At 40.6% G+C, this 11,385-nt stretch overlaps 1 protein-coding gene across 4 annotated transcripts; it reads right to left on the reverse strand.

Annotated features, from left to right (window-relative positions):
• Window positions 1–276: 276 nt before the first annotated feature.
• ewsr1b (EWS RNA-binding protein 1b) lies at window positions 277–10,606 on the reverse strand. Of its 4 annotated transcripts, none has more exons than XM_088335849.1 (15): window positions 10,477–10,606; window positions 9,996–10,032; window positions 9,788–9,839; window positions 8,945–9,095; window positions 8,641–8,854; window positions 8,305–8,555; window positions 8,096–8,234; window positions 4,739–4,776; window positions 4,226–4,252; window positions 4,038–4,153; window positions 3,845–3,974; window positions 3,663–3,752; window positions 3,442–3,568; window positions 1,441–1,794; window positions 277–788 (listed from the first exon to the last, which is right to left on the reverse strand). In XM_088335849.1, exons 1-15 carry the CDS (start codon window positions 10,589–10,591, stop codon window positions 752–754), a joined length of 1,878 nt encoding a protein of 625 aa, XP_088191975.1. In that variant the 5' UTR covers window positions 10,592–10,606; the 3' UTR covers window positions 277–751. The 4 variants fall into 4 exon arrangements, with proteins under 4 accessions (XP_088191975.1, XP_088191976.1, XP_088191974.1 ...); XM_088335850.1 differs by having other exon boundaries at window positions 8,305–8,549; window positions 8,945–9,098; XM_088335848.1 differs by having other exon boundaries at window positions 4,739–4,773; window positions 8,945–9,098.
• Window positions 10,607–11,385: the final 779 nt, after the last annotated feature.

An 11,385-nucleotide genomic window follows, 5' to 3' on the forward strand; every position in this document is an offset into this window, starting at 1 on the left:
GCATGGCTGACTCCCTATTGGTGTGTGTGAATGGGTAAGTGTAAAGCACATTGTAAGGCACTTTGGGAGATCTTCATCGCCTTGAAAAGTGCTATATAAATGCATCCATCCTGTTTGAGGAAAGACCATAAACCATTCAGAATTTTTTCACACAACTAACTGCACCACCCCCATAGCATTTTAAGCAACAAGTAGCAAAATATAAATTGTTATTAAATGTTTACTTTTGCGAATACTCCTGTTAGCTACCATTTATAATCAAGAAAACCCCAAACATTGAATTTCAATAAAAATGTTTATTCCCCGCGAAAAGCGGCAGGCAAATATTGAACACGTAATGCGTTGTGACAATAACTAATCCTCACTAAGAAAAAGGACATGCACATTACAATGTGGCGTATAAACAAGCTACATTTAAGTAAAAAAAAGAAAAAGGGAACTAACTGCACAAGATATTTGGGAGCAGCTAGATAATTTACCCACTTATCTTCACCTTTTTGACAAGACTGTCTTTTCCTCAGAACACATTTATGGATTCAAAATAATGACCATTTTATACTTTTAATTAAAGGCTAGAAGCAAAACTGTTTAGGCAGAGTATAGCGAATTTTAGAGGTGGTGAACATGTAATGTAAAATATGACATTAACAGACCATTATTTCAAGATAACTGGAAAAAACTATAGATTTAAAATGTTCATCTAAAAAAAAAAAAAAAAAAAAAATTCCCACGCGGCGATGGTTGATGATCTTTAATAGGGTCTCTCTCTGCGCTCCTGGCGATGGTCCCTAAAAGAGAAACAAAAATCACCATTCATTAATTTGTGTGCAGTAATATCTTTCAGGTTCTCAAACAAATAACCCCTTTAACTAATGACTATGGAAAGGTACAGTGTGTAATATCGTTCAACCGCATTAGAGATAAAAAGACAAAGACTAACTACAGACATGAACCCCCCAAAAAATCTTACTCCCAACACTTTTGGAAAGACGAAAAGAGCAGAAAAAGGAAAAATGAGGGGGGAATCAAAACAAGGAAAAAAGGGAAGAAATTAGAAAAACGGAAAGAAAAAAAATAGTCGAAAAGAAACAAGTGAAAATAACATTTAAAATGAGCAAAAATGACCTTAGACTGAAACAATTTTATTACCATGTTCTATTTGTGTGTGTGTGTGTGTGTGTGTGTGAGAAAAAGGAAACAATTAAAATCATGAGCAAAAGAAAAAAGGGTAGCTATGGCAGCAAGATAGCAGCCAATCATGTCAGCTCCCTTTAGTTGAGGATCATGTCACATAAACGCCAATTTCATGACCACCAAGCATGAAAGAAATGCACGTTTACATGATGGTGCCTATACTTCCCCATTTAAATTGATATTGTTTGTTAATTCCCCAATCAAGTTCTTATCTACCACCAGGAGGCACAATAGGCTTCAATCTACCTCATATCCATCTTGCCACCAGGTGGGCCCATTCCTCTTCCTCTGCCACCCATGGGTGGTCCTCCACGGCCAGACCCCCGGAAGCCGCCTCTGTCCATGCCGCCGCGGCCCCTAAATCCGCCACGATCTCCTCCCCTGAATCCGCCACGTTCGCCTCCCCATCCTCCTCTGAAACCACCGGGACCACCAGAGGGACCTCCACGGTCCATGCCACGGCCTCCTCGCATTCCCATTCCGCCTCGGCCTCGCTCACCGCCGGGAGTAAACGGGGGCCCGCCGCCCATCCCGTCTGGTTTGGGGGCCTTGCACTGATTGCACTCCATCCTCCAAGCGAAGTTTTGGTTGCCACAGCCCCTGGAAACAACACAGATTCAAGCCACCGCTGCTCAATGTTTGGTGGTAATTCTTCATACAATCACCCCTAAACACGTGAATTTTGTAAACTATTTTCAAAACAAAAATTTCCAAGCTACAAGCAGTCCCGGAGGCTACCACTAGATTACCCCCACTGTTAGTGTGTCCAAAATTGCGCATGCACTTCCGACATTTCGTTCTGTGTACATTGTTACAAAGAATGACAATACAAAGGAAATTATTATTATTATTATTATTATTACTATCAGATACTGGATCTCACCCACTTAATTATATTATAGGACAAGTCGATTTTTTAAAATCAAATTTGAAAATGGTATGGTGTTAATTTAAAAAAGAAAAAAGATATCAATTGAAAAGAGGCTGGAAGTAATAGAAAATCCTGATGTTTGTGTGAGTGACCTAGCTATTGGAAATTGAGCAGTCAACAGCTCCTATGTGTGTCTTTAAAACAGAAAAATGGCACCAAGGCCATCAAACAGACCAGGGGTGTGACTGCCTTTCAAAGATGCGAATGTTCATTGCGAGATTGTGGACAAGACTTGAGACTTTTTTTAATGCCTTTTGAAATGGTATGTTTCCAAGTTGCTAAAAACAAAATCAAAACTATCAAAACAAAAAAAACAAAAATCAAAAATATTTCTCACACAACACATCATGCTTAGTACACATTACCCGGCACAGCTTTTAGCAATGCGAAAATGTTTCGGAGAGCGACTTCATTAAACGGACACTTCCCTCCCATGGTCCTAAGTAAACGTCTCTGTCCAAAGTTGCTATTCATATTGTGGGTACACCCAAGGCACGCATCTGATTTGAAAAGCACAACCGAAACATCTTCACTGATTTGATAGTCACTGTATTTATAAAGGACCTACACTTTCAGATATTTCGATTGCGATGTCCACCATGGCTGCTTTGAGCAATTCAAGAAGACTAAGTGGTTTGGCATGAGCTCGGTAGCCTAGATGGTAGGGCGCCCGCTCCGAGACTGGGAGGTCTCTGGTTCAAGCCTCAGCCGAGTCATACCTAAGACTTACAACATTGGTACTCATTGCCTCCCTGCTTGGCACTCGGCATTAAGGGTTGGGGGGTTTGGTCACCTAATGACTCCCAACACAGCAGTTGGGTCTAAAATGGCTGCGGCTGCATCGGCTTGCTACAGTTTAACTGTGCGTGTCAGGTGTACTGACATTTCGTTCTGTGTGCATGGTTACAAAGAATGACAAGTAAATTATATTCTATTCTTCTATTCTATGAGGAAGCAACAAGTGCAGGTTACACATTGCTGACTTCATTTTATTGACGGATATGAAAAACCGTATGCTGTAAATGATTGTGTCCAAGTTTATTTAAAGTGACAGCAACTTTAATTTTAAGTGTATAGTAAGTACTTGCGCATCATCAAGTCATGCGTATTCGCCCCTAGTGCATTTTCCCCCTACAACTTTTTCATGATAAACTCACATTTCTTATATTTAATTGCTATTTGAATTTGTTTTTTTAATGATCAGGGAGGTGTGTTATATAGCCATTTGGGGTTAACCATGGATGCTTTAGGGAGGAGTTGAAACGAATTAAGCTTGCATTAAGACATACTACTGTAATATAAAGACTAATACATACGGATTAGGACATTCCCAGTCCCCGGCCCTCTGTTGCATGTTGGCTCCTGTGGGTCCACCTCGGCTCATACCCCGTGGGCCCCCTCGCGGCATGAATCCACCACGCTCTCCTCCGCGGCCCATCATACCTAATAAAAAACAGGTATTTGGTACCATTACAAAAAGGTTAAAAAAAAAAAAAAAAAAAAATAGTCATCCGGCAAAAAATGCTAGTGAACATACCTCCACGACCCATCATGCCATCTCGCATGGGCATAGGGGTTTTACGTCGAGCCATTGACACTTTGAGTCTGCGGCCCTGAAATTCCTTCCCTTTAAGGACATTAAAAAAAAAAAAAAAAAAAAAAAAAGCATTTCAATTAACATAGACCATAGACATATTGCAAAAGGAGCACACTCGTCACCATCAAATTGCTCCACGGCAGCTTTGGCAAAGAGATGCTCCTCATAGGAGAGGGTGGCATCTCCTTTGGGCTTTCCGGAATCCTTATCAGTGTAGATGTTAATGGCAGGCGTGCCGAGCCTGCGGTTGAACTGGAGAAAAATGAACAGTCAGCCAGCCGTATTTTGTACCATGTCTCCCAACGTCATGCTTACTCTAATGGGGCCGACTTTCTTAAAGAATTCCGCCATCTCTTCAATGTTGGCCTTCTCAGTCAAGCCTGTGATATAGATCGCGCAGTTTTCAGTTTCGTCTTGCTCTTCAGGCCGACCTTGTTGGGAAATAAATAAAAATTAAGAGCTTCTGTTGCAGGACCCCATTAAACTATTTGAACGCAACTCACCCATCTCTCGCTCGTCGCCCATGTGTCCTGTGATCCAGTAGGTGAGGGCACCAAAGTAAATGGAGGTGGGAGGGACAACAATCCAAAGTCAGTGCACGAGATTAAATTGTAGCACACAATAGCCACAGAGCGCTCCAACTGTTTAAAATTACACACTGTGGGACCATCTCAAAGTGTACACGCTTTTAGAAAAATACCTCAGACGCCATAAAAGAAATGTTTTTTGTTCTTTGAAAAGCCTTAGACCGAAATATATGCTACCCGAAACCATTTAAGATATGGAATTGTTTTTTTTTTGAAGTGAAACTGTATTTTCCTCAATTAACCTTTGTAAAGTTGTCAAACCATATGCGGCAGATGAATTAGACCAAAAAACCTTTTGTGAAAATGGTCTCGGGCATGTTCAGAAAAATTGATGTTCTGTACCAAGATAGCAAAACGGATACTCAAAGACACATTTGCAAGTTACGAAAGCTTGTAAAGGACTAACCAGTGTAATTCTCGTTAACTTACCACCAGGCTTACTGAAGCCACCTCTGTCTCCAGCGCTGCTAGGGGGGAATAAATGAAGATATGAAGGCCATTTCCCTTTAACAGCCACATCCATGGCTCGAGCAAAGTGGCTTGATTGTGGGAGTCAAAAAACATTTGTATCGAGGCAAATCCCCTGATGTTGTTATACAGAGTAACTGGGGGGATATTTGTTAACACCAATATCTTTTTAAAAACATTTGTGTATAGAACCTTGTCAATAGCTACACATTGGGAAAAAAAGTGTTTCGGATGCATTGACAAATCTTCAAATACTGTTAACATTAGGTTCTGCCTATCATAATACATATCCAGATTCAAAAACAAAACAAAAACAGGACTATGCATCTGAAAATTCACATTAAACAATGTACAAGTGGATGCCAAAAAAAATAAAATTCTACAAACATAGCTTTTTCAAATGTGTTCATGTCTTAAGAAATAAAACACCACCATCCTCAGTTGTCGGAAAATAAGGCAGACCCCCAATCTTTATAAGATCGCTCCTGCAGGGCTTTAAGTATCTGCACTGAGTACAGATACTTTCTAGAGAAATGATGCTTTAAAATGCCTCTGTTACCTGTACGGTATAAATGTGACAAAGCATGTTAAAAAGGTTTTCAAAATGATCAAACAGTCAAAAATGCAGTAACATTTCAAAATGACATTGAGACCAACCCACCTCCCCCTATACCACTGTGCAATTTTAAAATAGTTGAAATATTTTAGTTCATAACCTAGATGAGTCATACATCATTAACTAGCTACCACAGCAGAGTCACTTAAACTGTCCTTCACAGAGAAACGAGTCTCGTCTGCGACTTAACAAAACCACGAATAACTTCACCCGCGTGCCCCTTTATGATATAGGAAAACCGGCAAAGCGCAAGACTTAAAAAAAAACAAAGATTGTTCTTTCACTTATGCACACACGCCAACTTTTTACCTTGAACCTCAACGCAACCATATAACACCACAAGTTTACCCTGTGGCCTGCTCACTCATTTTTTTCAATGACCATAAGTTTTTTAAGGCCAGGTCCCCACCCCTAAACCAAATAAACATTGGAAGCAGTGACGCTCAGGAGTAGAGTACACCATTAGTCAAGTGCTTTATAGCCTGTTTAAAGCTAGCCAACATGTTCACGTAGGCATACCAAACCGAAAGGTTAAAAAACTAAAATGAGCAAAAAACCCATATATCTATATTTTGTAGCCCCACTCGCAGTGTACGTTTTTTCCAAACCAAAACCAACACAAAGAATTTCCCAATTAGAATGTCATTGCTCACGCATGATCGATTTCTTTGTTTCATCATTAATATTCTGTGTTGATAAACGACCCCATGGATAACAAAAAAATTGATTAGTTTGAATTATTAACATTCAGTACTTTTGTGTCCTTACTAGAGCTGGGCGATGTGGATGTAAATTGTATTGAAGGGCAGCGTTTCAGATCATATCCACAGGATAACCAAAAACCTTGGAGAAGTTTAATTTCAGTGTGAAATGAATGTGACCCTGTGTAACATTTTACCTGCTCAACCTACAGATGCAGCAAAACTACCATCCCTATAGCAATAACCGTGTTGTACCGGTCACCACCCTTCATTCACTCTTCACACAAAATGTGGCATCTCACAAAACATAATGCGCTACTTTCTTGGTCCGGATTATTTTAGTTGACAAACCACCTCTAGTAGTTTGACTAGTCAACAGACCCGTTGTTGGATAAACATCCTGTTACACTTACCTGGCGGTACACCACCAGTGGTGTTGAAGCCAGTTGGTGTATGAAAGGGAGACACCATTTTTGTTAAACCACAGTCATTTAGTGAACATGGTCCTGTGTTGATGTCTTGTTGCTCTTAGCAGTGGTCAAGATTTCCATTCGCGGGTTCACAATTGTGGCAAACGTTCAGCCCATACAAATGCACACAGAAGAATGCATTTCAGTTGAAAATTGTGTTCAATAGGTTTATACTTGAATTTGAAAAATGAGTCACCTGCCACCTTATTTTTTTTCATATCGCCCAGCTCTAGTCCTTACCAATAAGTTATGGACTTAAATTGCAAACAAAAGAGGAAATCCAAAATCAAATAGTTAATCCCGAGTAGTAAAATGCAGAACCAAAAATATTTCCCCTATCTGACACATTTTTTTTCATTGAGAACATTAAGTAGCACAAACACCACGCTTATTTGGCATCAATTATACCTTTATACACGCCCAAGGCAACATGCCGAGAACCTCGCGCAAGATGATCCCCAGGGTGCTTGAACGACTTTGGCAGTCAAGAGAAAGGGCTTCTGCCCTGCGCATTAAGAACTAGCCAGCTCTCTCCCCTCTTGGGAAGCGCATTCGTGTTGTGTGTTAGTGTTTATTTTACAATACTAAGTTGTTTCCCATAGGATCACTTTCCCCCCTCATAGCAATCGCCTTTTTAGTTCAGTAGCCGTGGCTTGCTGTAGTCAGGCTGGTTTCCAATTGTTTTACCATTGCTGCAATTTTTACATAATTGTCTTTTCCGCAACGTGATGCATTTCCCTTACATCGACTGGCGTGTGCCTTATGCAAAGTGAGATAGATGTACCCATTTCAGAGCTCTTGCAATGCAGGATTCTCTCGTTTCTTAGGAAAACATCTCTGCCAAACAGCCGTTTGTACCAACCACATCGATTTCAATTTAAGTGCGCTCTAACATTTAAGAGATGAGCACTGTGTGCTGTTGTAAATTCTACACCAACCCAACACCAGCATTAGGTTGTTCACACAAAGTCACACTATAGTCAGAGTGATGTTAAATGACAACCTTTTGTATGTTTTAGTACATGATACCTAATTTAATGAGGTCATGTAACACACGCATAAACAAACCAATGCAAAACTTTCAACCTTAATTAAATATAAAAACTAATATGCAAGAATCAGTATGTCAAGTCAAAAACTAATGACATCAACCAATGGTGAGAATGTGAAATCCACTCCGTTTGACATGTAACTGATGTTTAAGACTTTTAAGTACGCAGTTTTTCTTAAATCCAATTTCAACAAAAGCTAACTAATCCTTTCCTATATTGTGCACAGGCCCCAATAAATATGTTGCAATAGTCGAAAAAATAAATAACTTACCAAGGCAATTTTATGGCTGGGCTGAGACAAATAGTAAAGAGTAACAACTCTACTGGCCGGTAAATATTGATTAACAATGAATCTTAAATGGGCAACCGGTAAAGAACCCTAGTCATCCTCTTGAGAAACATTTGCCTCAGCCATGCCCTAAAAGGCCATACTGCAGTCAAAAAGTAAAGCCGGTCATGTGCTCAAGAAACACACTTACCCCATGCCACGACCCATGCCGCCACGACCACGATGCATCATTCCGCCTCTGTCGAAACCGCCACGCCCCCTGCCCTCTGAAAACCTTGGAGGATCCGAATATTCAGAAGCCGCTCCCTGGCCATCCTGTCTGTAATTGTCTGGAAAAAAACGACAACATAGTTTGCTATACCCATGTATCCAATATTATCACAAGACAAGAAATCTTACTGTAATGGTTGGACTGATAGCTAGGCGGTCCACCTTGCTGGCCATACTGGCCAGGTGGGGGCTGTCCATAGGAACCTGCACTCTGAGGTGGATAAGAAGGAGGGGCTTGCTGCGGAGTTTGTTGCTGGTAGCCACTTTGCGGTTGGCTGTAGCTGGTCTGCTGGGCCTGGTAGCCAGACTGCTGTCCATATCCTGCCTGTTGAGAATAACTGCTTTGGTTGTAACCCGCTGGCTGGCTGTTTGCACTGTAACTAAGGGAAGAAAGAAAATACAATGCAGCACAAAAGGTTTGCTAAATTTCAGTTACCAGTCTTTTTTTAACAAACAGGTCAACACCTCTGTGGTGCCGCTGGAGCTGGCTGCTGACCATACGCAGGATATGCAGACTGAGCAGTATAGCCAGGCTGCGAACCATAAGACTGGGATGCAGCAGGTGCTGCAGCAGCAGCAGTAGCTGCAGCAGCAGTAGCACCATCATATGCCTGTGCTCCATAGGCCTGGGTGGACTGGGTGTAGCCATGAGCTGCCGTCTGCGCGGCAGGATAGCCAGCTATTGAGCAACAAATATTAAGAGAAAAAAAACTTTAAACATAGCACACAAATTTCCCATGATGCCCAATTTCGGCATGCTAATCCATACCTTGTGCTGGCTGGCCATAGGAGGAGCTATATTGTTGCGGTGTCTGCTGTGTAGCATAAGTTCCAGCAGCAGGGGTTGCCTGGGAGTATGTGCCATCAGCAGCAGCCGCAGCAGGCTGGGCATATGAACCATAACTTTGCTGGCTGTAAGCCTGCTGTTAAAAACAAAGGCAAATCAGCGTGTCATGTCAGGTATATTTGTATAGCACTTAACCATGTGAAGTCTCAAAGGGCTGTACAGATATATTCTTACAGCATCGCTTGAGCTACAACCTAAATGAGGACAAGGAAAAACCTCAAAACCTCAGCATGAAAAAAAAAAACCACTGACAGCAAAACACCATAAGTTAATTACATCACTGCTCACATTACCATTACAGAATACAAAAAATCTTAGCCATTTAAAACACTGCTGTTAAGCAATTTAAGCCCACTCTTGAGGCCTTTACACATTTATTAAATTCCTATTTATAACCTGTATCAGTCAAGATTTTATGACAGGAAGCTTATCGTAGCAGTCAAGTGGACTTTCTGTATGATTATCATTTATATTTCAAGTTGACTGTGTGTCGTCTGTTGATGCCCTTGTAACATCTTTTGCAGCCTAGTCATCATGGAAGAGGGGTTACTACGTGTGTAACCCCTTAAAAAAAATTGTTAATTTTCCACTTGCTGAGGCTATTTTTCGCGTGTTTCTGAACAGGAAATGTTGTAAATGTGGCCTAAGAAGCCCCTTGAGACTTTGAGATTAAGAGCTATGCAAATAAATGTGACTACACTCACGTTATTAATGGTGTACAAAATCGATCAAATCACACTTTAAACTCCATGCATTTAAACATACCTGCGCAGATTGCCCATAGGTTTGCGAAGCCGGAGCAGCATAAGAAGCATATCTACAAAAAAAGGTGCATGGTAAATAAATATGCTGTAACTCAGTGAGACAGAAGACTGACGAATTTTGTGTGCACATGTGATCCCTAGACAATGAACTCGTATCAGCGTCATCGTGAAACTCCAAAGAGTGATAATTATTATCGTTAAGCACTTACCCGGGCTGTGTACTAGCCTGGGTGTAGGAGCTGTAATCTGTTGGGAAATAAATTAGAGAATTTAGTATAATCTGTAACATTGGTGTTCCTTTCGCTAACGTCAATGCTAACAATGCGTCCAACAGGCCCGCAGTTCGGGCGCCATTAAACCGGTGGCGTTGAATAATGAAGATCAAACAATCGCATGATAAATGTTACATGGAAGTCAACGTGTTTTCGAATTTTGGTGTTTTAACACAGGGTGGAACGAGGAAAAGCAACTTTACGTAAAGAAGAGAATACAAAAGGCGATAATCGTCGATGAAGAGTTGGGCCTTGTGCCAGGCGTCAATTCCCGGCCACGGATGCTATAATAAGCTAAATGTTACCTAATTCTATAAACGCATCCTGTATTAAAAAAAAAGCCGAACACGTAATAAGGAGAATAATACTTATTGTATGAGAATCGATGAAGGGAAAAAAAACTCAAAATCCTACTTACCGGGAGCCGACGCCATTTTGTGTGCCTTGTGTGAGACAACTGGACGAAGTCGAATGTCGGAGAAACGCCTTTGAGTGCGCAACAACCAGGAAATATCGCGAGACAACTGGCACATAGTTTTCTAATGACGCGATACTTGGTTTGACCTACTAACGCGACTACATTAGCAAGACATGTGTACTGTACAGTACTCTGAAAGTGTTTTGTATGCGACGAAAAGAACTCAACTTGTTATTACAATTAGAATTATCTTTATTGTCATTGATCACATACCTGTTAGCCTCACCCAATTGTCTCCCTTATTAATTAGTGCAATTTCCCGTATTAGGTGATAATAAACATAACTCGGCACCTATTTACTCACAGTAAGTCCGTCTATATAGAAAAACAAAGACAATTTGTGCGAAACATTTGTTTTAACCAAATAAACAACACAAACATTATTTTAGCATTTTTCATAGTTCTTTCCCACCTACAATAAATTGTGTGTTGTTTATTAAATGGAGCAGAATGCAAAGTACTGAAGCAATGGAAGAGAGTTTTCAGTCACTAATCTTATTCACAACATGAAAAACTACCTGTTTGAAAAATGTAACAAAAAAAAAAAAATGGACAATTTGACCAGCTCTACTTCCTAATAATACTTAATGTCGGGGTACATCCTTTGAGGTATCGTTAAAAAGTTGAAAGTATAATATTTTCTCTGACTGAGTTCAAATAGCTTTTATATTTTTTCCACAGCACCTATCTGCTTATATCTTACTTTTAGCATGGCTGTTTCGGGACTTGCAACACATTGGGAAGCAGGAAAGAGCGGGGAAGGGGAAGGGTGGTGTGTGATTTCATGCTCGTTCCCAGGTTGTCATGTTAATAATTACTCGAGTAAAAGTAAGTGCATGCTGTGCAGAT

Source organism: Urocampus carinirostris, chromosome 5 (assembly GCF_059441175.1).
Source record: "Urocampus carinirostris isolate Australia breed hairy pipefish chromosome 5, RoL_Ucar_1.0, whole genome shotgun sequence".
In the NCBI taxonomy this organism is placed as follows: Eukaryota; Metazoa; Chordata; class Actinopteri; order Syngnathiformes; family Syngnathidae; genus Urocampus; species Urocampus carinirostris.